Below are 27,575 nucleotides of genomic sequence, written 5' to 3' on the forward strand. Positions count from 1 at the left end.
GGGATGAGCATAAACACTGACAAGTTAGACAAAACGGAGTAATAGGGTAGCCCAGGAGGGAGTTTGAAACAAGGCTTCCATTCAGACAAAATCTAATGCTAAAAACCTTTTCAAGTACATTTAAAGTAAAAAGCCAATGAAAGAATCGGTTGAATCACTAAATGATCAAGGCGTAAGGGAAGGTAAGACAACAGCAGAAAAACTAAATGTTTTCTCTTTCTCACTCTTTGTTGAAGGGGATGTTTGGGTCATATCACACTGGAAACCACTGTTGATGGAGATGATTTGGAGCAGATGCAAATATGAAAACATCCACTCTATGCTTTAATATGAACAGCCAGGCTTAACCCCCGAAAGCAGTGTGATCTTCTTTCACCATCTGACTGGTTCTGAGCACTTTTAATTATGTTAAGCTTAGCTGTTCATATTAAAGTATAGAGTGGGTGTTTTCATATTTGCATCTATTCCACATATCACCCACGTGGTTATTTTCTATCCCAGTTTTATATTTGGGGATGATTTGGAGCATCCAAAATCAATTTTTGTAAATCTAGAAATAATAGAGCAAATTGACACATTCAAATCACCAAGACCAGATTGCATTAACCTCAAGAATGCAACTGTAAACTTCATGGTAGTCATCTGTAGCCACAGTAACTGAGGATTGGAGTGTGGCCAAGGTAAGTCAAATTTTGAAACGGGCTTCCATGGTGATTTAGGAAACTATTTACTGGTGAGCCTGATATTGGTTCCAGGCAAACAAGGTAGAAGCTATTCTTATTTAAAAAAAAAATAACAATCATAGAGAAGCTAAACAATCTTGGGATTAAAAGTGAGCTGTTTGATGTACAGCTCCATTTTAGACAGAATGATACATCAGAAACAATATGTCCAGGTGAGGATATGTACAGTTCTGGTATTCTAGAAAATGATCTGTTGACATAGAGCCTTTTTCTAAAATACATGCAGGTACTGTTATCTCTAAGCTGAGCAGGAGTCCTCCAACTGTATCCCTACGAGTGAAAGGGAGTGTGTGTGTGTGTGTGTGTGGGGGGGTCAATATTTTGTCTTCCATCACTAAGGACAGGCAGGTTCCCTGGAGTCCTGCAAAGCTTTGCTTGTCTGTCATTATTGAAAAGGTGATAGTGAAACAGTCCCCTCCACTGGAAGAACTATCGGCGGAGGACTCCCGCTCAACTTAGAGGGAACAATGTATGCAGGATTGTGTATATTTTTTAGTAGAAGCAGCCATTTTTCAGAGATATATGTGTATGAGAAATATTTTACATTTATTCCACAATCTACATGTGAGTCAACACTTGTTTTGTTTTGTGCTTTTGGTTTTGTTTTGTTTTTTTAAATCAAATTCAGGTGTGATAGATATTATTCTGTTCCCAGAAGGCTTACAGTCTGTCTGTACCTGAGGTTAGAACTCTTCAGCTTGGAAAAGAGATGGCTGAGGGGAGATATGATTGAAGTCTACAAAATCCTGAGTGGTATAGAACGGGTACATGTGGATCGATTTTTTTTTTTCCCTGCATCAAGATTTACAAAGAATAGAGTTAGAGTAATACTTTTAAAACCAATAGGAGGAAATATTTTTTCAATCATAGAATAGTTAAGTTCTGGAATGCGTTGTTAGAGGATGTGGTAAGTATGGTTAATGTAGCTGTTTTTTAAAAATATTTGGACAAGTTCCTAGAGGAAAAGTCCATAGTCTGCTGTTGAGATGGAAATGGGAGAAGCCACTGCTTGCCTTGGATCAATATAGCATGGAATACTGCTACTATTGGGGTTTTACCAGGTACTTGTGACTTGGATTGGCTTTCGTGAACACGGGATACTGCACTAAATGGACCATTCGTCTGACCCAGTAAGGTTATTTTTATGTTCTTATGTTAAGTGACTTAGTAAGGAACCACAGTGGGATTTGAACCAGGCTCCCTGGTTCTTGGCTCACTGTTCTAACCATTAGAATACTCCTTTCCTTGCATATGCATTCCTTCTATATTGTGAACCAATACATATTACATGCTTCCAATTAACAACAGAGGCCTTTATCTTCAAATGGAAGAGGGAAATATGCACCAGGAATGAGGGAAATAACTCTCTTAAGGGCTGTCCCAAAGGAACATATTTACAAATCTACATGTACAAGAGAACAGCTTTATCACTATCCTAATTTTATCCATTTATTTACCTAGTTAGTGGAATGAATCTTGCTGCCAACGGATAACTCTCGTTTCTTGTTGCAAGTTTCCGAAAATCTGCAACAAGCCCAATGCCAGCTGCGGGAAACCCTGAGAGAACAACTCTTAGCTCCTCCCAGACTCTGCCCTTAGACTGCCCCATCACTTAGCAGATAGTGCCATGGAGGTCTACCTGGATATTTAGCGGTTCTATCTGGGCAACTGCCATTGAATATATGGGCTCGCCCTGGTCATCGCAATTTAACTAGGCTTGAAATAGAGATTTTTACAAAATTGTACAAGATGCATTTCTTGGTTTACTAATATGGCTACAGAAAATTTCCTGTAAGATTGCTGCAGATTAGAAATCTTCCATATCAGGATATATGCCAAGAATGTAGCCCTTCTGGCTATCAACAAGGTCTTGATATCAGGAATAAGAATCCCAACTTCCTTAGTCTTGCCTTTTCAAAAGCCAGGCTAAGTATGGAGATGGATCTTCCATCTCTGTTTACTTGCCACAGTAGCCCCCTGGCCTGTAAGAACCATAGCAACTTTGCTACTGCTAGCCTCTTCAGGTCCCCATACCATTAAAAAAAAAAAAAAAATCAACTCTTTTTGATACCAAATGCAAGGAGGGGCACATTTCCCCATGGAGGGTTCAGATCCTGGATATTTTAGACTTTTTACAGGTTGGACTCAGGAGACCTTGCATTTAATGCCATTAAAGTACATTGCACTTCCATGTAATGTTATAGAGGCCATGATGAGGGTCCTCTGCATGCACACAAACAGGTGGTGTGTTTCATGGAGGGGTTTGGGAAGGCAACCATATTAGGCCTTCTCTGAGTTAGATGATGTCAACTGGGCCTTAGATTTGGTACTCAACGCTCTGAGAGCATCTCTTCAGATTCCCTAGGGGATATCTCAAGAAAGGCTATCTTTCTGATGGCCATTACGTTGGTAACAAGGATATTGAAGGTCCAGGCCCTCCTGTAAATATAGAAAATGAAAGCAGATAAAGACTATATGGCCTATCAAGACTGCCCATCCATGCCATTTACTATCCCTTCCTCTCCCTTAGATATTCTATGTACTTCTGCCAAGCTTTCTTGAATTCAGATACAATTTTCATCTCCGCTGGGAGGCTGTTCCTCAAATTCGCCACCCTTTCTGTGAAGCACTATTTCCATAGGTTACTTCTGAGTCTATCCACTTTCACCTTCATCCTATGCCCCCTCATTCAAGAGGTTCCTTTTGACTGAGAGACTGGCCTCCTGTGCATTTATGCCTCCATTATATCTCCAAAGTATTTATATTGAGATCTTTGTCCCCAAACACATTATAACGAAGATTGCTGACTATTTTAGTTGATGCCCACTGTAGTGGTATAGTAAGGGGGGGGGCACTCTGCCCCGGCTGCCGTGCTGGTAGGGACACTGGCAACCTCCTCCTCTCCCTCCTGTTGTGCCCATGCACACGCCCCTTCCCTTGTACCTCTTTAACATTCCCTAGCGCAAGCAGCAACCTCAACCTGCTGCTCGGGCCATCATCAGCTCTTCCTCTGGCGTTACTTCCTGAATCCATGCCTAGCAAGTGGCGCCAGAGGAAGAGCTGACGCACAAGCAGCAGATTGAAGTTGCTGCTCACGCTGGGAATGTTAAAGTGGTACAGGGAAGGGGTGCGCACGAGGAGCGGTTGGAGGGGAGGGGGGCACCTCTCATACTCACTGTGCCACTGGCCCTCTGGATTGACTTCATCCTATTTATATCTTTTTGAAGGATCAGCCTTTTTGAAGGTTCAGTCTCCAGAATTGTGTAGAGTACTCTAAATGAAGTCTCACTAGAGGCATTGTCACCTCTTTGTTTCCTGCTGGGTATTCTTCTCCCTGTGTATCCAAGCATCCTTCTGGCTTTTGCTGTTGTCATTTCTACCTCTTTGGCTATATTAAGATCAACACACTCACTATAATGGGAGTAACAATTAATTACGTTCAATTCTTTAAAAATTTCCTAAAACTTCTACTAAAAAAGAATTGCTAATCTTAAATATTCTTTAATTCTAAATATTTTTCATATAAATACACACAGTCAGTATACAATATATTAAACATATAAGCACAGGATACCAATTTTATCACATAACAAAATCATCAAAATACTCCTTTTGAAAAAACAGTCAATCCATACCAATGGAAAAGTAAAGGAGTACTTATCTTCTCTAGAATTGTCGTCTCATCCTGGGCTCAGCTGCCGATTTTAAAGTGTTCAGTGCTCCTAAACAAAAAACATAAGTGAAAACAAAAAAAATCCAACATCCCAAAACTTCCACTTCTAAAAACACTGTCCAAGTTCATCAGTTCAACAATCCATGTTCAGTAATACAAACACTCGATGCAATTCATAGTATCAAATATACACAGACTTCCTCAACACAGTATACAGTCTCCGGTAGTTGTTTGACCATATGTGTTTCACTTCCAGCTTTCTCAAGAGGAAGAGAATTGCAGCACTATTCTTTTCAAACAGCATCCAGCCTCACATTGGAATGAACTCCCGTACAGGACTTCATGGCAGCACACCCATCACCAAAAATGCTATGAAGTCCTGTACGGGAGTTCATTCCAATGTGCTGCAATTCTCTTCCTCTTGAGAAAGCTGGAAGTGAAAACACGTATGGTCAAACAACTACCGGAGACTGTATACTGTGTTGAGGAAGTCTGTGATATTTGATACTATGAATTGCATCGAGTGTTTGTATTACTGAACATGGATTGTTGAACTGATAACTTGGACAGTGTTTTTAGAAGTGGAAGTTTTGGGATGTTGGATTTTTTTGTTTTCACTTATGTTTTTTGCAAAATATGCTAAAAATGGCAAGGTACTGAATAAGAGAGAAAAATTGTAAACATTGTAAGAGAGATAGACTTAAAAAGAAGTATTGACCAGTAGGCTTATGCCAGGGGTCTCAAAGTCCCTCCTCGAGGGCCGGAATCCAGTCGGGTTTTCAAGATTTCCCCAATGAATATGTGCAAGCACTGCTTTCAATGCATATTCATTGGGGAAATCCTGAAAACCCGACTGGATTCCGGCCCTTGAGGAGGGACTTGGAGATCCCTGGCTTATGCCAATCGTTGTACACGATAGGGTTACTTAGTTCCAGTCCTTGAGGTCCACAGGCAGGCCAGATTTTTAAGATATCCACAATGAATATGCATGAGAGCGATTTGCATGCATTGCCTCCTTGGTATGCAAATCTCGCCTGTCTATGGACCTTGAAAACCAGAACTGAGTAGCTCCAGTATATGGGATTAGCAGAGAATTAATACAGCCAAATCAGCTACTATTGGGTTTTGTTTTACTGTACCTTAAGGCAGGCAGAAGCAAGTCAGACTCAATAAAACTCAATTCTGCTTTTAGACTAACAATGTGTAGCTAAGATTCACCACCATGTTAACATGAATTCTTCTTATCAAATAAATAATTACATTTAAATTGAATCATTGACTTTAAATGCTTGTACCATTTAGGATTAGATGTATAAAGAGATTCTCTGATTTTGTGTCTGGGTAAAACTGCTTATTCTGTCTGTTCCTAATGTCCTAAACTGTTAAATGTTCTTGGTTGTACAAATGTGGCAAGACATTACAGATTTTGCATATCCACCTCTGTATAATTTGTAGGCATGTCGTTATATTATTCTCAAGTAAGAAAAGCTGTAGATAACATATTAAGGCATCTTGATAAAGAAGTGGGAAGATGCATGATGCTGACTAATGCACAGATGTTAAACAAAGAACCTGAAGACATGATCACGTGAGTGTTGTTACTTATTTCTTCGATGGGCTGTGCACATCGTTGCATGACTGAAACAGCAAAGGAAAAAAAAAAGTGTTGTCATACCACTAAAGTATTTCATTATATACGTTTCCCACCCGCTCAGCCAAAACGACAGCGTTTTCTCTTCTTAGATAATTAACTCTTGCTCTGATCAGAATTCTTTAAAGTCTGTTCCTGTTTACCCAGAGCAGTCCACAGATGCAGGTAGAATGTAAACTCAGCAGATTCTGTTGTGATTAAAGAATAAGGACCAATAAAAAGGGATATTTCCTGGCTCGTGGAGTGTAATTTTATAATAGATTGTCTAGGTGAGGAAACGGTAGATGCCTGTTGTGAGGCTGTTTATCAAGAAAGGTAGGCACCTATATTCCTTTATAAAGTAGCGGATGAAAACTTCACATCTATATATTTTCACGAGAACTCAACAATTTACTTATAGCAGACCTTAGCAGTTCATACAGTAATTGGTGTTACTATAAGGATCCTCAGATAGCCATACAAGTAGCATAACTCGCTGAAGGCTCCATTCTTCATCGATCCTTACATACTTAGATTTTTTTACTTTGCATTTTTCTTTTGCTATATATGCTATTGTAATTAATAAGTTAAATTATAACTTAGCTTTTGTGCAGCAACATACCTCCCAACGCATTTCAAATCTTTCCTCAGGGTCGGTGTTGTAGTTTACATAATCACACTGCAATGAGAGCATATATATTAAAATTGAATCCTTCCTTTTTAATTCACCAGTTAAACATTTAATTTAAAAAAAAAATCTTTTTCCTTTACCTTTTAGGGCTCCTTTTACAAAGCTGTGATAGTGGTTTTAGTGCGCGCGCTAGGTGCTAACGCCAGCATTGAGCTGGCGTTAGTTCTAGCCGCGTAGTGCGGGTTTAGCGAGCGCTAAAATTCTGCGCGTCCTAAAAACGCTATCGCAGTTTTGTAAAAGTAGCCCTTAGTGTTTAACCTGTTTGCTTGTAGGTCAGAAAGTGGCAGCCATTCTGTTTAAAATGGCTGTGGCGTCCAACTACGTGTTCTCATAAAGACACTCCCCCCCTCCCCAGCGTCAGTCTAGTTCACGCATAGCAATCGCGCAGTTAGTTTAAAGATATACTCGCTAAAAATATATTTAGCCCAGGCTTCATATTCCTTACAAACTCCTGACTAATTAATTATCTACTGACATCCATTCCTCGCTTTCATTTAACCCATTCAGAAAGTTCTTTCAAATTCAGAATTTTCTCAATATTCCCAACCTCCCATCACAGAAGCTACCAGGTTTGTAACTGAAATGCAGTTAGTTATATACATACACTGCTGCTACTACTACTACTTATCATTTCTATAGCACTACTAGACATACGCAGCACTGTACATCAGAACATAGAAGAGAGAGTCCCTGCTCTAAAGAGCTTACAATCTAGTCAAGACAGATAAACTGGACAAGAGGGTGTATCTATGTACAGTGCTTAGGTGGGGGAATTACAGAGGGAATGATAAGGCAGATATTGGTGCTTAGCAGGGGGGTTGAAATTTGAAATTAAAAGCAGCTTCAAAGAGGTGGATTTGAATGCTGCCAGAGATGGAGCTTGACACATTTTTGTGGATATCTTTTGTTTCATGAGTAAATCAAGGAAAATTTTTGTTGTTTACCTGCAATTACATGACTTTCTTTTCCAGAGATAAATAAAAAAAAGATATGATTTCGATATTTGAACATTCCTTAAGAAAGAACTGAATATTTCATGGGGTGTCCTAATTTTTTAAATTTTTTTAAAATTTATTTATTTATAATTTTCCAAACTAATTTCCAAGTATACAACACTTGTACAGAAAGTTAGATTAAGACAATATAACTTAAATCAAGCAGAGTCAAAAAACCCCCAGGAAACTTAATTCTTTCTTAATCTATCTCAAGTTCTCGAATAATCAAGAGATCCAAGATTAAATCTGAGTGATTTCAAACAACAAAAATTAACAAATATTTATAAGAACGCTGCAGATTGCTGTTAAAAGAAAGAGTTATTTTACTTCCTCTAGTTGTTATATTATGTTGATTCTACTCTTCCAAGACGTTTGAGAGATATAAAACTAGACAAGTGAGAAGGTTCTAGGAAAACATATTTTACAGTTGTCCTAATTTTTTCACATGACTGTACATACCTTCAAACTCTGCTCACACTTCATCCAACTCTTCCCCTATACATGCCAGCCAACAAAGTACACGCCTTCATGTCACGGCTATACTTTTACACTGGGTCAATATTTTATATGAGATCATTCGTAAATCAGTATTTTATTACCCCCTTAAACTTCAGGGAGCTGCTGTAGCAAGGTACCAGGTATTGTGCTTGTATCTTAATATACCACTCTTCTTGTAAACCACATTGAAGCAGTTTACAAAGGTTTAAAATATTATATATATATATATATATATATATATATATATATATATACTGTATATATGTAAGGGATCTTCAAAAAGTTTCTACGCTATTATTTTTTTTAAACACTATTTATTAACCCCCTCTTTTACAAAGTCGTGTGACAAAAGCCTCGTATACCTTTACATCCCTATGGGCTTCGGGGCAGTTACCATGGCGGCAGCAGCTAGTGCGCTTTGTAAAATGGAGGTAAATATCTCAAAAGCAAATTACATCACTTTTCCACATAACCACCAGTTTGACTGACTAGTCACATGACATTCTACAACACACCCTCTTGGCACTCCTCCCGCCCCCAACCATTTCCCGTGACAATATGAAAGTGTGGAAATTTTTTGAAGAACCCTTGTGTAAATAATTATACTTTGTTTTGTTATGGCCTTCCATTGGAAAGATTTTTCTGTTTGAAATATTGCACAGATGTATGAAATGAGTGCGTAAATATAGCTGCTTATATAGTTTTTGCATTTTCAATACTAGTGTCTTATTGTTCACATTATTTTACATGGTGACATTCCTCTTGAAAAAGAAATTACAACATTTAGCCTGAATGACTGAGGGCCTCTTCTGTTAAACTGTGCTAGCAGTTTTCTAGCGTGGAGAGCTGCGCTGAATAGCCCGTGCTGCTCCCGATGCTCATAGGAACTCTATGAGCATCGGGAGCAGCGCGGGTCATTCAGCGTGGGGTTTCCTACCTGCGTTCTAATGGACTGGTCAATATATTGTCCTTTCTTAGGCAATTTTTTTTTTCCTTTTAATTATGGAAATCGTTATATGCATCTTGTTCATCTTTGGCATCTTTGACTAACCCTATAACTGCTTTAAACTTTCAGTGGTGAGCGAAAGCCCAAAATTGATCTTTTCAGGACATGTGTAGCTGCTATTCCTCGTGTTCTTCCCGATGGGATGTCGAAGCCGGAGCTCATTGACTTGCTGTCAAGGTAGGTGGCACGGGCAAAGCTTGAACCAGTAAACTTATTGTGAAGGTAGATTATACTGTATAAGGTTTTTGAAGGCTAATTAATAACATTAAAGAGAAACTAACATTAAACAATTGTGGTATTTTAATAGTCATATAACTACTACTATTCATCATTTCTATAGCGCTGAAAGGCATTTAGAGCGCAGTACATTTAACATGTTAATTTATTTTCTTTAAAGATTGTAGTTCATCCTCCTCTCCTTTTGTATCGGTAATTATTTGTATGTATATAATGTATGTTTATTTGTATAAAATTGTTTTATTTTTGACTCCTATTTTTAAATTGTCATACGCATTGAAGTACTTGACATTGCGTGTACAACAAATTTTTAATAAACTTGAAACTTGATGTTCACTGCTCAGAAGAGCTTTCAATCTTATTTGGACACACAGTCACGATGCAAGCACAGATGTAGGTGAAGAATGCAGATGCAGAGCTATGTGGGGATTTTGTTGGTGTGTTTTTTTTTTAACATTTATAAAATTTTCAATACGTATACAAAAGAATAAACATAAACATCAACAAATTCAAGTGGCTGCATTTCTAATTAATATGAAGCTCAGATTATACTAAAATTGAGAGCAATATATATCTAAAATATTCCAACCTTTAGTAAATGAAGATATTACATTTTAGTGCTATAATTTCTTCATATTTCCTGTAGGCAAATAAAGTATTCCACCATTTGTGATATGAAACTTTTAGATTATTTTTCCAATAAAGAACAATAATAAGTAAGGATAAAGTCATCATAAAATAAAATAATCTAGAATAGGTGAGACCTATAGCAATATTAGGATCGTATGACTGGAGTAACATAATTCTGTAAGTTATGGGAACAGATACAGAAAATACATTGATATTTATTTTGACTGTCAGTTCTGTGTTGACCGTGTTGCTGTTGTGTTGTGAGCCATTTTGGATGCTAGTACCTAAGTCTTCTAGAGTGCTGGAAGGTCAAAGACGTAATCTTTGATCCTGGTATTGACCCAAACAGCAGCAGAGGGGGGTCCTATTATTATGACGGTTCCGGGGGTGGGTGAGTATAGGGCTTGGGGGCATCCTGCCTTCTTTATCTAGAGGAGGATTGGGAATCAGATCTCAGGAGAGTGGCAGAGGGAGGATTAGGCCTTGAGGGGAAGGGGTTCAGTAGCTGCTTATGTCACCATGAAAGTCTATGATGCTATTTCACAACATAGAAACTTGTGTGCTGTGAAAGAGACATCTTTTAGGCTGTTCATATTTTGGCTAGTTTTTTCTCTAAAATGGATGTCTGGCTCTGGATGTCCATTTCAACAGTTATTTTGGAACAGGCTCTGTCAATAGCCTGTTTTCTAAAATAACTAGCAGAACTTCAGACGTCTGATTTTCCAATTTACATATTCTATCTAAATTTACATATTCCAATTTACATATTTTGTCCTTTTTGTAATGACTTCCCTATTTTGTGATGACGGTGCACATATACTTTAAAAGATTTCCCTGTCGGCATTTACTGTACATCTGCTCGGAGTAATGCATAACTGTCAGCAGTTGTTTGTGACAGTGATTGTGAGGAGTGCTTGTGTGGGGAATTGTGCATACTTTTGAGTGTTGGAACTTGGCTCCATTTGTGCAATTTTATAAAATTCACCATATAAAAAAGTTGGTAACAAAATCTGCCACTTGTAGCTAGTTATATATACAGAGCTTTCTATGATGCTTATTCATTTAAAAATTTATATCCCGCATATCCAACAATTGTATGTGGGAAACAATCAACATAAATAATATCACACAAAAAAGCAATACAAAAACAAAAAATAACACAAAATAACATACACCATCATCATACAAGCATTAAAAAGCCAAACTTCGAAATGTAATGCATAAAATAAAAAATGCAAGTGATAAATAAAACCCAAAAATGCAAACAAACCAAAAAATAAAAGGAAAAAAAAGCAAAATAGCAGCAAGTTGTGCAGATGAGGACAAAGTTTTCAGGAATGGGGCAGGGGCAGGAAAAGAACTTGCCAGGACAGGAAAATGAGTTCCTGCAGGTACGGGGAAAATTTTGCCCCCATGTCATTCTCTAGGGAGGGAGGAGTAGGATAAGGGCCTCATTTTTCTCAGGCCTCAGTTTGTTACTTATGTTACTGGCTCTTGATTGTGAGCCCACTAGGGATAGAGAAAGTACCTTCATATAATAAATGTATATCACCTTGGTTGTACCACCACTAGGCAGTATATCAAATCCAAATTCATGACAATGACCCCATGAGTTGGGTGCAGTGGTACAGGAAAACCCATAACAAAGAAGAGCACTGTGGAAACGATGTTCTATGATAAAGTTTATTAATAGAATAAAATAAATCTCAACAAGTGGAACAAGTCCAGGCAATGTAGATAATACAAACACCACAGTTTAAGTATGATGCAGACCCGACACAGTTGGTGTTTTGGCTACAGACACCTTCTTCGGGGGTCTAGAAGAAAATCAACCACAGACTTGAAAAGGAATAAATTAAATCCAAATATGTGGTAATAAAAATCAATGAAGCCGGGACTTCCAGTTTGGATTTGAACAGGATGGTCGTGTGAGCTGCTTGCTCCCACCCTTTTCTAAGATAATCGCTCAGAATTTACATACTCCTCTTACTTTTTTTTTGCATTTGAAGCCTTATTAGTAGTTTTATATCTACTAGTACAACATGGCCAGCAAAAAATCTAAAACCGATACGCTTCCAGCGAGTAAACGTCTCAAATCGGCTCCCCCCTCTCCTGAGAAGCCTGGCTCTGCTGCAGACCTCGTGGAGGAAACTGACCCGATCCTCATAGAACTGCAAACAATAAAATCTTTGATGAAAACACACATGGAAATCTCGCAAGATATGAGAGGGGAATTAGAATCAATACACACACAGATGGCTGCATCTCAACAGCGTTTTGACTCACTTTCTGATCGAGTCACGGCTGTGGAAGCAGATCTCCCGACAATGAAGGCTAACTCTGCGGCCATTTCTAAACTAACTGCTGACCTCGAGGATATGGCTAACCGCAGCCGTAGATCTAATTTGAGGATCCTTGGAATGCCAGAAGGGGCTGAGGGTAATGATACACTTACCTTCCTGACATCTTGTCTTCCGAAATTCTTGGACATCGAATTCTCCCCGATTTTGGAGCTCGAACGCGTTCATCGCTCCCCTTCCACTCTGCAACCTGGAAACAAGCGCCCACGCCCGCTGGTTGTCAAGGTTCTCCGTTTCCAGCATGCCTTACAAATTTTAAATGCCGCGAAGGGGAAGGCGTCCATGCTACACCAGGGACGCAAAATTATAATCGTTCCCGACCTGGCTCCAGCCACTGCGGCGAAAAGAAAATCCTTCCTCTCCATGCGACAGGACCTAAGAGACCTCGGCGCACAATACGGACTCTTCTATCCTGCTCGGTTCCGGGTGACTTATCGCAACAAAACGGATAACTACAGCGATCCGGAGGTCCTTCGTGCGTGGCTCCATCAGACAAAAATGGGGTAAATGCTTTCTGACTGCTTTGCCTGCGGTTCCCTACGCTGGACTTGGCGCTACACCCTTTCTGTGAACTATCAACACGTGCTCACCGGCTCCCTGCCTCGATCTCTTCACCGATCTATCTTCAAGCCTAATGGACGACATACTTCTCTTCAACCTGCCTGCGCTTGGATTTCACCTCCTGACTATCTTACTAACTGCTCCCTTCGCTGGATATGGTGGTGCAACTCTCCTGCTATTTCCCGCCGTATGCTGTCTGGTTCCCGACACTGGACTCTCCAGCACGTTGCCTGCAACTTCATGGACTATTTACCTTTTTCTACCCTGACTTGATATTATTGCTCTCATTTTACTTGCCTGTACTCAAAACCTCCTCTTTCCTGTTTCTCTCTTACTTTCGTATGTCGCACCGCTCTTCTCTAAATTTTCCTTTTCCCTCATGCGCTTGCTCCTCGCCATTTTGTGTTTTGCCTTTTTCCTCTCCAGGTTATACAATGGTTTCTTTTTGAGCCTCCAGGTTCTCCCTATATTCCTCTTGGTTGTGAAATATTACAAATATTATGTTACTTGCTTTCTGTAATCTGTATTTTCTGGATTTCTGGATGGTTCTCTAGAACCTCTCTATTCACTTGTTCATTGTTTTTTTGTTCTTTTTATAACTCTGTTTTTGTTACTGAAAATCAATAAATATATTTGAAATCAGAAAAAAAAAAAAAAATCAATGAAGCCAAAATTTTATGACAGGTGCCAAAGTGCGCTGGCCTTGCAGTGCTTCTGCATTAAAAGGTACATTTATAAGTGAATCAACAAGGTATCTGCTCATTCTTTAGCTGTCTTTAGTCACTGTTATCTTTTTAATATTCTCTCAATTATTATTCTAAAGGGTATAAATAAATAAATCTGAGGCCACCTATAGTACTCATTCTATCAAGACATGTATTCCCTGTTGATGGATTCAAGGGAAGTCTGGGTTGATTGCTCTGTCCACTCCCTGTATGAAACACGTATGAGGCAGTCTGACTGTAGGTTTGTTGGACTGACAGACCCTGGAATAGGTTAATTGGTTTTGAGTACTTAATGTTCTAGCCGTGTTTTCTCAATTCACAGTGGCAACTTCAGCCCACAACTGTTCTTACCAACCTTATATTAGTTTTCTTGGAAGCTTCTGTTTGAAAATAGACCAAAAATTATAGGCTTAGTTTAATGAAGACAGCATAATTTTGTGGATGATACATTGAGGAGGTCATTTTAGGAGCCTCTTGCAGCATTTGTATGTGTAAATGGCATACCCATGTAAATACTTATTTTACAAGTACTGCTATTTACACATGTAATTACCACATGATGCACAGATTCAAAGGGGGCATTTTGGCTGTCCAAAAACATTATGCATGTATTCCTAATCTTACATAGAAATACAAACATATATTTTTAAATATCCCTGTTGACTTTTCACCTACCCAAGGGGATGCATAATCAACAATAAAAACGAATGTTGCTTGTCAATAATGGGTGTTTTTCACAAATAGCAGGATTGATAAAGCATACAAATGGGTGATATCATCTAACAGCTTTCCCAGAGTTCAGAACTTAGTATATACAATTTGAGCATGCCCAGCCCTTCTTGCATGGAGTGATCTCCTCACTTGGTTCTAAAACTGAAACCAGTGGGGGGATTAGTCAATAAGTAGAATTGAGTCACAAATTTAAGGCCCACTGGTTTTGAATTATTAGTCTTTCTTTCTTTCTTTTTTAAGCAGTCTGTACAATCAAGTGCAAGAGTATTAGCTGACAAAGACAGCGCCACTTGACCAAAGATACTATCCTGAGTGGAAGCCTGGTCTAAATAATAATGCTCAGTAAAAGTATGACGAGAAGACAACATAGCTGCCTTGCAAATGGTGCTTAGTGACGCAGACTTCAGGAGGACTACTGTGGTTGCAATGGCTGTAATCTGACAAGACCACTTTTGAGTTTAGATGAATATTCACCTGTTCATAGCATTGCATACAAGAGGCTAACTAGATTACTAGAGTTCCTTTTGCAACTGGTAGACCAGTTCTATTTGGATCAAATGAAATGATCAGTTCAGTTGATTTTTCTCATTGATGTAAGTAACCATCGAGATCCACCTTGAGCATTTGAATGAGGCTTTAGATAGAAAGTGGGAAGCACCATTTTCTCATTTAGGCAAAACGGTATAATAACCTTAGGTAAAAAGATGAGATGTGTCCAAAGGACAACTTTATTATGATGGAGCTCTGTGTAAGTTTTTATCCATTTTCAAATGCTTGAAGTTCACTAACTCTAGCTGAAGTTCACTAGCTGAAGTGATTTCTACTGGGAGAAACACTTTCCAAGTCAGAAATTTTAGAAATGATGTTTTAAAAGAAGACTGCACGAGGGAGTCAAGGACTAATTCAGGTCCCAAGACTTAAGGGCTTTCTGTAATGAGAGGCTGTACATGAAGGGGTCCTTTTGTGAATCTAGAACTACATGCGATTGGAAAGTTGTAAGGTCATCCACTGGAGCATGTGGAAAACCAAGATGATATAAGTGGCATAGATACTATTGAACTATTGTAGAACAATACGTAATAGAGTTGTGACTATTTGTAGAAATCAGACTGAAAATCTCTTCCATTTGAAAGCGTACATTCATCTCATGGAAGACTTCCAAGTAACTATCAAAGTGTTTTGAATAAGCTGTGGAATACTAAGAGTGACTAGTGACCGCTCAATTTCTAGGTTATCAGAGCCAGAGACTTAAGGTATGGATAGAGAAGCCATTCTTCCTGTTGTATGATCACACTCTATATTATTTTTTGAAGTATGAATGTAAGGCAAAACATAATGAAAAGCAGCATTTAAAAGAACAAGCATAATTTTTTTTTTTTTTTTGTATCTGCTTGACTGAGCAGGGAAAATAACAAAATTGAAGTGATTGCTGTGTGTGGGTAGGGCTCCACATGCTTAGTACTTTATGCTAAAACATAGAAGCATGATGGCAGATAAAAGCCAAATGGCCCATCCAGTCTGCCCATCCGCAGCATCCATTATCTCCTCCTCTCCCTAAGAGATCCCATGTGCCTGTCTGATGCTTTCTTGAATTCAGACACAGTCTATCTCCACCACCTCTACTGGGAGATTATTCCACACTACTACCTTTTTTGTAAAAAAGCATTTCCTGAGGTTACTCCTGAGACTATCACTGTTTAACATCATCCCATGTCCCCTCACTATGGAGTTTCCTTTCAATTGAAAGAGACTTGCCTCATGCATATTTATGCCACATAGTATTTAAACGTCTCTATCATATCTCCCCTCTCCCGCCTTTCCTCCAAATTATACCTTTCCTCCAAATTATACATATTGAGATCTTTAAGCCTATCCTCACGTGCCTTATGATGTAGACCACAGACCATTGTAGTAGTCTTCCTCTGGACCATCTTGTTTATATCTTATTGAAGATGCGGTCTCCAGAATTGTACACAATATTCTAAATGAGGTCTCACAAGAGTCTTTTTATACAGGGGCAACAATACCTTCTTTTTTCCTACTGGCCATTCCTTTCCCTGTGCACCTAAGCATCCTTTTAGTTTTTGCCTTTTCAACCTATTTGGCCACCTTAAGATCATTACATACTCTCACGCCCAAGTCCATCTCCTCTGTCGTTCACAAAAATTCTTCATCCATTTCTTTGGGTTTTGAGCTTTAAGAGAGTAGTTCCATCCAAGTGCATTTTACCCCTCCCACCCCATTGAGTGCCTAACTGTAATGCTTGTTTTGGTGAGGGCTTTAAATGCTTGTTTGGATGATTCTTATTTTGGCCAGGGCTTTAAAAGGGTGGTTAAATGGGCAATTTGTACTTAGCTCTCTGGTATTTTAGATTATCATTAAAATTTAAAAATGTGCTTCAGGATCTTAGTGCCTTAAATGACTACTCTTTTATATGTGTAATTTTCTGAAATATAATTCTTAATGCTTGAAGAGCCAGTATAAGCATGTGAGCTTGTTATACTGATGGGTGATGCTTGTCTTCTTGTAAACCATGTATTTTTATAAAATGCTTGCCCCTACTGCATTTTTAGGAAATATACAAGATTACTTGTTAGCAGACCTTTATAAAATAGGCTGGAGCAGGGGTAAGCAATTCCGGTCCTCGAGAGCTAGAGCCAGGTCAGGTTTTCAGGATATCCACAATGAATATGTATGAGATGGATTTGTATGCACTGCCTCCTTGAGATGCAAATCTATCTCATGCATATTTATTGTGGCTATCCTGAAAACCTGACCTGGCTCCGGCTCTCGAGGACCGGAATTGCCTACCCCTGAGCTAGAGAGTGGGTTCAATCCTAGCCTGCTCCTTATGATTCTGGGCAAGTCACTTAACACTCCTTTTCCCAGATACCACAGGACTGTGAGCCTGCTGAGACGGATAGAGAAAATACTTGAGTACCTGATTACTATTCAATAAACCGTAAACTGCTTTGGTTGAATCTCTTCATGAGAAAGGTGATTAACAAATCTAACAAAAATAAATAAATAATAAAAGAATTGTGTTCATGCATCCTGAGTCTGACCACTAGGTTCCACTGATGTGCATTGATGACAAGGATTCTTGCCTTCTAAGGGCTCTGAATGTTGTCCTGCATCATTTCCAGCAGCCATTTGATGAACCCATTTCTCATAAGGCACTACCACTGAGCCACAAGGCTGGCACCCTGGCTGTGCAAACTTTTTCTCTTTCCACAAGTTTTGCACTTTTCTTGTAAAAGGATAAACTCTGTTTTGATTAATAACTCACTGTGTGAATAAAACTTCCTAATAAAATTAATGTGCACATATACTGAAACATATATTGGAGGGATAAATGCATGCAAATTCAGAGTCGTTGTAAATATTGCTGTGCATACTAAAATACCAATTGGAGGACATTTGCAAGGTAGGTAGGGGATAATTCTGTCTAACATCACAGAATTTATGGAAATATGAGGAGGTGCTGAAAAGTTCTCAGCTCAACGAACTTCCTAAATTCTGAGCATTATTTTGCCAATGTAGCTGAAAAGAGTTATTTTATTTTGCATAGTGCCAATTTGCAGAATAGTAATGCTACATTTTAACATGATTTCAGATCATTGATTGAACCGTGTCAGTGAAAAGTGTGGAATTTTCAAGTGTGGAACTCTGAGCCCTCATGAAGTTCCTATTCCTGCAGAAGAAAACTCCAAAGGAAATCCATGAATGACAAATTGAGTGACAAATGCCCATCATACTCCACAGTGAAGAAGTGGTGCGCAAACTTTCAGTATGGAGATTTCAAGACCGAAGATGCGGCAAGGTCTGAGTGGTGTCAAAGCTGTGTCCACTCCTGAAATTATTGACTATGTCCATGACCTGATTTTGGCAGATTGGCAAATATCGGCTAAAGCAATTGCTGAGACATTACGGATATCTATGGAACGTGTTGCATGTATAATCTATGAGCAGCTGGGTATACAGAAGCTGTCAGCCAAGTGGGTGCCCAAATGTTTGAATGCTGATGAGAAGTAGCATCAAATGGACACTTCCAAGTTGATTTTGCAGCATTTTCAGCGAGCTGGCGCCAACTCTTTAGAATGACTAGTTACTGTTGATGAAACATGGTTACACCACTATGATCCTGAGACAAACAGTCCATGCAATAGCAGCACTCAGGTTCTCCAAGGCCAAGGAAATTCAAGACCCAAAAGTCAGCTTGAAAGGTCATGGCTACAGTGTTTTGGGATCAAGAAGGCATCGTAATCGACTTATCTTCTAAGGGGCCAAACAGTTAAGGCAGAATTCTACTGTAACTTGCTTTGCCAATTAAAGGAGGCATTGAAAGAAAAAAAGGAGAGCGAAGCTGTGGAAAGACGTTCACTTTTTTTGCAAGACAGTGCACCTGCTCACAAGCCTGGCAAAATGATAGATGTTTTGTCGCAGTTGGGGTTTCAGTGCATATACCATCCACCCTACTCACCAGATCTTGTTCCATCTGACTGTTTTCTTTTTCCAAACCTTAAAAAGAGCTTGTAAGGGCAACAGTTTTCAAGTGATTTTGATGTGATTGCACCAGTGGTGCAGTATTTCAGTGACCAGACACAATATGCCAAGTGTGTTGAACTTAAGGGTGAATATGTGGAATAATTTGTAAGTTTCATGACTCCATGTCATTCCCTTCTTGTTGGACTGAGAACTTTTCAGCATCCCTTCCTACTTATAGGATGGATATTTTTCTTAAATGTTTTGGATATTTTTGTTTGTCATTTAAGCATGCAAGCCTTTTCAATTCTGGCAAGTCCCCTTTTTGGAGTTTCATTTGTTTTAGATACAACTCCTTATTAATGAGATAAGATGCTAGAAACCTATTATGGGCCTTTTCCCTGTCCTGAGGACTCCATAGCCAGTTGTGTTTTCATATGCACAGTGCATAAGCATGAAATAAATTTGCTTATACTTGGTCCTCAATGTCTAAAAATTTCTCATGCACATTCACTGCAGATGTCCTGAAAATCCACCTGAATCTGGGGTCTTCCTAGCAGATTTGGGGAGCTCTGGCTTTTTATGTTTTCTTAGGTTAGCCTTTTGCTCTGTAGTTAACCTTACTCCCCACTTATCACCATCCTAGCCAGTAGATTAACTATCCCCCTCTAACTGTATCCCCCTGTCCGTCTGTCTAGATAGTCCCTGCTCTTACAATCTCCTTCATGAATCTGCACAGCACTGCGTACATCTGGTAGCGCTCTAGAAATAATTAATATTAATAGTAGTCTTTTTAAAGTTTATCTGTTGCATAATAAACCAGTGTTAGCAACTCAAGAGATCTCTTTCTGATTGACATTCACCACCCTGCATTGGTTTTGTACACTGCTTTGTTCTTGATTGTAATGAAAGGAACTGTAGGACTTAGGGATATGTAACAATCATTGCATAGTAAACCGCTTCACCGCATTATTCTGTCCCTGGCATTGCATTTTGCTCTATAAGTCTCTCGCACTGCCTTCTCCACTATATAAATATCTTTGCTGTATATGTACAGTCTCCTGCATGGTAAATCTACATTGTTCTTCCCTGTATAAACACCTTTACTGAATATGTACAGTCCTCATTGTATCTTCGCTGTAAATGTACAGTCTCTTACACTGTAAACCGCTCTGAACTGTTTGTGGTACTGCGGTATATAAAATAAAGTTATTATTATTATTAAAACCTCTTAAGTTGCTAACACTGGTTCCATTTTATCAACCCAAACACATCAATTTTGCCCACATGAAAATTTATCAAAGAACCATCATATACAAATGTAGCAGCTCTTCCTCAGTGAGACAGGGGTTATAAAAAAAATGGTAGAAAAATACAAAAATATAAGGTAAAAATGGGTTCTGGTTTATGGGGAAAGCAAAATGCTTTGAATGCTGGATGACATAATCCTCTCAAAATGCTGAAAGACATGTGAGTCCAAAGCAGAGGATCTCTAATTAAGAACAGCTGCTCTTTAGCTGAATTACGGAGTTTTGAGATCACTGGACCTGAGCAGCATCACTGCCCAGCCCTGGCAGTAATCACCTCCATCCTAATCGGGGCCTTTTATATTTTTTTTCCAAAACTAAAGAAGATAGATAGATACTGATAGATAGGAAGGCCAATCAGTATATTAAAGCACAAGCGAGGGGCAGGACTTTTTTTTAGAAATGTCTTCATTATAACACATCAGGGAGAATTTTGCTTTCCTGCTATATGAGCCAGCTTACAGCTAAGGAAACGATATAATTTTTTGCTATTTTTCAAAATGTGCTTCAAAACTGTTAATGCTGATATGTTCAGGTCTAACACACAAATCAGAACTACAATATATATATTTATTTATTTATTTTTACCCAGCTAGGATTATTTGGCTATATGACTTTTTCTTTTAAAATGCCCTTTGTTTAAACCCTGTTTGTTCTGTGTTTCACCCTTAGACTTTCTATCCACATGGATGATGAACTCCGACACATTGCACAGAATTCTCTGCAGGGTCTGCTGCTGGACTTCACGGACTGGAGGGAAGATGTGTTGTTCGGCTTCACTAACTTTCTGCTACGGGAAGTGAATGATATGCACCAAGCTCTCCTAGATACCTCCTTGAAGCTGCTCTTGCAGTTACTTACTCAGTGGAAACTTGTGATACAGCCTCCAGGAAAAGCTCACGAGCAGACAAAACTCAGAACCTCAGAGGTAACTTTCAGATCAGTCCCAAAACCCAGATGCAATGACTGCCTCAGCTTTGCATATTTCAGTCAGATGCTATGCTCTGGCACAAATTTTACCAGTGGAGAAACATTTTTAGTATAAGCATTCCTCCAGTGAGAGACATGCCATCCATTACAAAATGAAGGATAGTTTTATTTTTTTGCTCCAAAAAACAATTCTTGCAAACCAAACTTTAATAATAATGATTAATACGGGTAAAGTAAGGGCCCAATATTCAAAACAATGTATATATGCATTTATTTAAGAGAACTTGGTGTACTGCTAAATATATATGGTACTGCTGAACAGTTTACAACAAAATACAATTCAAAAAGTAGGAAAGGGAATTGTATGACTCTTAAAGGGGCCTTTTACCACTGGATGCTTTAAAATCCAGTCACGGTCTAACTGAAGAGTCAAAATCATAGTAGCAGAAACCACTTGAGCTTCCATGGAGGTCTCCAAATATGCTATTGATAATAATAATAATAATAACTTTATTTTTGTATACCGCCATACCCCGATGAGTTCTAGGCGGTTCACATTAGTTAAACAGAGATTACAAGTGGTTACATATCAAATTGATCATAGAGTTGCAAACAGCAAGGTGAGAGTAATTACAAGTGGTTGCATATCGAATTAATCATAGAGTTGCGAACAGCAAGGAGCGAAGTGGGGGGAGAGGAGGGAGAAGGGGGAGGGGAGTAGATCAGAATGGGGGGAGGAGGAGGATAGAAAAATCTATCCTCTATCTATGTTAGGTTGAATAGACAGTATAAATTGTAAAGGTTTTAATCAGGGCTGCCCAAGTCCAGTCCTCGAGATCTACTGGCAGGCCAGGTTTTCTGGATATCCATAATGAATATGCATGAGAGAAATTTGCCTGCACTGCCTTCTTGGTATGCAAATCTCTCTCATGCATGTTCATTGTGGATATCCAGAAAACCTGGCCTGCCAGTAGATCTTGAGGACCGGACTTGGGCAGCCCTGGTTTTAATGAATCTACTTGTTTGTTGTGGTAAAGCTTTACATAAAATAACATGCCTAAAGTATCAAAGGAATGTTATTTTCAGGAATCTTCAAAATTTCCAGAGCAGATCTTCTAAACATATCATAAGAACATAAAAGTTACCTTACTAGGACAGACTTAAGGTCCATCAAGCCTAGTGTCCTGTTTTCAACAGTGGCCAACCCAGGTCACAAGTATTTGGCAAGATCCCAAAGAGTAAAACATATTATATGCTACTTATCCTAGGAATAAGCACTGGATTTTCCCAAGCCCATCTTACTAATGGCTTGTGGACTTTTCTTTTAGGAAGTTATCCAAACCTTTTATTAAACCCTGCTAAGTTGCGAAGGGGTGAGAATATGTACACTAAAGTCCCCTAAGATGCTAGTTAAATATTAGGCTATGGTAATATTTATTTTTTATTTTGTAATGTTATCAGTGGGTTCCCTTCTAAGGATCTAGCACACTGTATTTTAAAGAGCTAATTACTTGCTAATACAGATGCCCTAATTCCCTTTTTAGCCTCCTAATTGTTTCAAGGGCCTATAAATTAGAGATCATGTCCGGGATAGATGAGAATTGGGATGGGCAGGAGGGAATTAAAGTATAAATTGAGGCTTCCTTTGCCTTTTAGCAGTAACTTGTTAGCACTAAATGCCACATGCACTATAGGTACATGCATTTATGCTTGCTATAGACCTGATGTAAGTGCAGTTTATACAAAAACACATATACATGTAAAGGTTCCTGTAGAATAGACTCACTGTTCCATGCAAATATAGCACCAAAATGTTGGCACTCTTTTATAGAATTGCCTCCTAAGCGTTGGATTAAGTGTACAAACTCTTCATACTTGTCTACCCTAGATAATAAGCCATCAAGAGCTGCTCTGGCTGGCAGCCATGTTAAACGGATAAAGCAAGCAGACTGGATGGGTCAGTTGATGAGTTGGTCTTTATCTGCCTTCATCTAATACGTTGTGTTTAAATTATTGCAAAGCAAAATATAGAAATGGCCCTATAAAATGCAATATAGGTGATTCAACATGACATTTTTTTGCATTTTTTTTGTGCTCTTAGAATAAAGTTTTCATACTCCAGGACAAGCCCGCACAGATGAACGTCTGAAAGGGTCACCTCTAATCATAGCACTGTAAAAATATATGCGGTAACTTAAATCATTCGTGATAGAAAAAAAATAAAAAGTGTAAACTTATCCTAATAGTGGCTGCCAGCGTTTAATGAAGTCATGGTGATATTTTGTTTTCCTTTCAAGGGTGTCCAACCTGTGGCCCCTTGAAGTATTTTGTGCAGCCCCGGTCGAGGGCGATGTAGTGTTTTCCTCTGCTTGCCCCCTGGTGTTTACCGTCTTGCCGGCTTCCTCCTCTGTCTTGCTGCAGCATATGCGCGTATGCGCGGCCCCGTAAAATTTTTTTTTTTGGCCAATTCGGCCCAGGGAAGCCAAAAGGTTGGACACCCAGCTTTATATCCTCTTTGGTTTTTTTTTCTTTCTAATTGTTCTATTTTCATATTCTTTCTTCAGCTAATACCAAATGGATCCAGCCATAGGACACAGATCGAAAGGAGTCCTTATTCTAATGTTTTGCATGCTGTTGAAGGATTTGCACTATTATTGTTGTGTAGTTTCCAGCTAGCCACACGAAAGCTGGCTGTTTTGATTCTCAAGGAGATCCGGGCTTTATTTATTGCACTTGGACAAGCAGAAGTAAGTGAGGGGGGGGGGGTCCCCCGAATGTTCACATTCCTGAAATATAAAATAAAATTCTTGTGAAAATAAGTTATTACATGTAATACAGTGCACACAATATTAACTCGGTATTAGAAAAGTACATAATATTTAATTTCCCTCCATCCCTAGGATGAAATGGTTTGTTTGGAAGCTTGTGAAATAAATGTATGTAATGCAGTCACTCTTTGACAGTATTGAAGTTTTTTATTGTTGGGGTCTTCAAGAGTTGCAAATAGGCCTAGATTTCAGGATGGTCTCAATGAGTAAATCACTGAAAAATAAGTGGAAACGCCCCACTCCTTTTCATGGGATCTTCAGTGAGGAATCTTTACTCCTGGAAGTCCTGAACCAGGTTTAAGATCTGGCATCATGAATTTTGATTTCTAACTTTCCTGGGGCTTTTTATATTATTATTCTCGTCCAATTTTCTTTAGTTTAGTCATTGAATTGACTGTCCCCAACTGCATGCACAGGGCCCTGTGTCCACTCTCTCTGCAGTATGTATCGCCATTGGGCAGTGCATGTGGCCTCTCTCTAGGGGCTGTGAATATTCAGAGACCAGAGCCAGGCATCATATTTGTGTCCTTCCACGTGAAAGTGCTGCTGCTGACCCCACCAGGCTCTCCATCATATCAGTTAACCAAACATTCACCAAGAGGTCCCTCTAAAACGTCAAGTTACTCTCCCACCCACCCACCTACTTCCTCCGCTCATCCAATAGTTCACCCAGTCCTCCAACCTGCTTACATCCCTCACTCACATACCCCTGCACACCTTTAGATTCCCACCACCTAACCTACCCCTTCCACTTAACTACTGCTGTTAGTTGTTCTAAATGTAAGTTTAGTCTTTCAGGTGGTTGATATACAATACATATGATTTTTGTATGGGTTTGCATTTATGTAGGATGATGACAGGCCTATGATTGATGTCATGGATCAACTAAGTTCTTCAGTTCTTGAAAGTTTTATCCATGTTGCAGTTTCTGATTCAGTAAGTACTTGTGTGTAACAATTAATTGTTCACAGTATGAAACATTGGTATATTTGATACTTATATTAATTAATTGTTCTTTTTTTGTCAAGCAACGCATTTCAGTGATCCAAAAAGCATATTCCTTGCCCCACTACTGAAGTTCTTATTCAACAAGAAATTCTTAGAACTACAAACTTTCATTTCCTTCAGTGAAAAGGGTAAAGCTTGTTGGTAATATCTCTCGCTCCTTTTCGAAAAGGTTTACAGCGATTTGGAATGAAATTCCTAGTTATATTAGAACTCTTTTCTCTCTCCAGATTTTTTGTAAATTGATGAAAACGGTGCTATTTCAACAGTTTGGGGGAAATGGTACTAAGGAGTGTTAATTGTCTTTTGTTTAGTAATTCACATGTATGTTAAACTGATTCCCTGTTTGTTGAAGTCTTATGTAAACTGAGTCGAGCCCCTACTTCAGAAGATGATACGGTATATAAATCTAAAGTTTAGATTAGATTAGAACATGTGTGGGTTTTTTAGAATTCAGAACTCTGCTTTCATAGGGAGGAGGGAAAAGAGAGATGCATTAGAGGGGACGTGATAGAGACTTACAAGATCATGAAGGGCATAGAGAAAGTGGAGAGGGACAAACTCTTCAAACTTTCGAAAACTACAAAAATGAGAGGGCATTCGGAAAAATTAAGAGGGGACAGATTCAGAACCAATGCTAAGAAGTTCTTCTTCACCCAAAGGGTGGTGGATACCTGGAATGCGCTTCCAGAGGGTGTAATAGGACAGAGTACGGTATTGGGGTTCAAGAAGGGATTAGATAACTTCCTGAAGGAAAAGGGGATAGAGGATAACTATACAGGTCCTGGACCTGATGGGCCGCCGCGAGAGCGGACTGCTGGGCACAATGGACCTATGGTCTGATCCAGCAGAGGCACTGCTTATGTTCTTATTGTAAGTAAGAGGGAGAAATAGCACTTGAGAACGGAAAGACAAGCAGACAAGTGAAAGATAATTAAGCCGGCGCCTAAATTTGGGTGCTAGTACTAAAGGGTAATGGATTTGATATACTCCTTTTCTTTGGGTACAACCAAAATGGTTTACATGTATTATATGCAGGTAGTGCACCTAGTTTATAGAATAATAGCACTTATGTGTGTGATTGGCTCCATAAATTGACGGTTAACACATCTAAGAGCTAGGAACTATTCTAAAACCAATGGCCATATTCTATAAACAGCATAGGTTTTCTAAGCTAAGCGAAAACCCCAGTTTAAACATTTTCAACTGATTTTCAAAGCACTTAAAAAAAAATGGTGCTGGAATCGTTCCTCCGTAGATGCTTTACGGCGCCTAACACCACTGTGGGTATGGCTAACGCCGGAAGTGGTGTTAGGCATCATAAAGCGCCTGTGGAGGTATGATTCACGTCAAAGGTAGGTGCCAGAAATGTACGCCTGGAAAACCCTGGCCTACATTTCCAGTACCTGCCTTTGTCAGAGGCGTGATTCTCTAAACGGCACCGTCACATGATTGACACGCAATCGACAGCCACTTTTAAGGTGGCCACCGACTACGGCGCCATTTAGAGAATCTGGCCCAATGTGCCTAAATGATTTAGCATATAATTATCAAGGGACACACATGGGTAGAGCATGGGTGTTGCCATGCAATTTGCACAACTTATAGAATACTGTCAGTTGTGTACTTATCGCTAATGCAAGCCATTGACTTGTCATAAGTTGGTGCTAACTTTTGGCGCATCCGTGTGGCTTTGTGCTATTTCATTTTATTTAAGGAATTTAGTACATTACCTATGGCACAAGCAAATAGATGGAGAACAGCAGTGTTACAACAAATTCAATTTAAACTACTACTACTACTACTACTACATAGAGAATGACATGGGGACAAATTTTTCCCTGTCTTTGCGGGAACTCATTTTCCTGTCCCCACAAGTCTTTTTCCTGTCCCTGCCCCATTTCTGTAAGCTCCTTCCTCATCTGCACAAGCCTCAAACACTTTAAAATCCTAAGTAGCCACATTCTAGAGCTCAGATTGTGATGTCATAATGCCTCATTCCATCAATGCCTAAGCTCCGTCCTCATCTGCACAAGCCTCAAACACTTTAAAATCCTAAGTAGCAACATTCTAGAGCTCAGATTGTGATGTCATAATACCTCATTCCACCAATGCCTAAGCTCTGTCTTCATCTGCACAAGCCTCAAACACTTTAAAATTATAAGTAGCAACATTCTAGAGCTTGGATTGTGATGTCATAATGCCTCATTCCACCAATGCCTAAGCTCCGTCCTCATCTGCACAAGCCTCAAACACTTTAAAATCATAAATAGCAACATTCTAGAGCTCAGACTGTGATGTCATAATGCCTCATTCCACCAATGCCTAAGCTCTGTCCTCATCTGCACAAGCCTCAAACACTTTAAAATCCTAAGTAGCAACATTCTAGAGCTCAGATTGTGATGTCATAATGCCTCATTCCACCAATGCCTAAGCTCCGTCCTCATCTGCACAAGCCTCAAACACTTTAAAATCATAAGTGTTAGAGGCTTGTGCGGTTAAGACAGAGCTTACAGGAATGGAACAGGGACTACGACAA

The 27,575-nt window shown here is 39.2% G+C and overlaps 1 protein-coding gene across 7 annotated transcripts in view; it reads left to right on the forward strand.

Moving 5' to 3' along the window:
- FRY (FRY microtubule binding protein) overlaps nucleotides 1-27,575 on the forward strand; it is a 501,309-nt gene that overhangs the window by 239,783 nt on the left and 233,951 nt on the right. For all 7 annotated transcript variants that reach the window (XM_033948462.1, XM_033948457.1, XM_033948458.1 and 4 more), the window contains exons 16-20: nucleotides 5,872-6,004; nucleotides 9,306-9,413; nucleotides 20,946-21,201; nucleotides 23,768-23,950; nucleotides 24,881-24,967. In XM_033948462.1, coding sequence (XP_033804353.1) covers nucleotides 5,872-6,004; nucleotides 9,306-9,413; nucleotides 20,946-21,201; nucleotides 23,768-23,950; nucleotides 24,881-24,967 — 767 coding nt within the window. The remainder of the gene's footprint in view (nucleotides 1-5,871; nucleotides 6,005-9,305; nucleotides 9,414-20,945; nucleotides 21,202-23,767; nucleotides 23,951-24,880; nucleotides 24,968-27,575) is intronic.

The sequence above is a fragment of the Geotrypetes seraphini genome, chromosome 6 (genome assembly GCF_902459505.1).
Source record: "Geotrypetes seraphini chromosome 6, aGeoSer1.1, whole genome shotgun sequence".
In the NCBI taxonomy this organism is placed as follows: domain Eukaryota; kingdom Metazoa; phylum Chordata; class Amphibia; order Gymnophiona; family Dermophiidae; genus Geotrypetes; species Geotrypetes seraphini.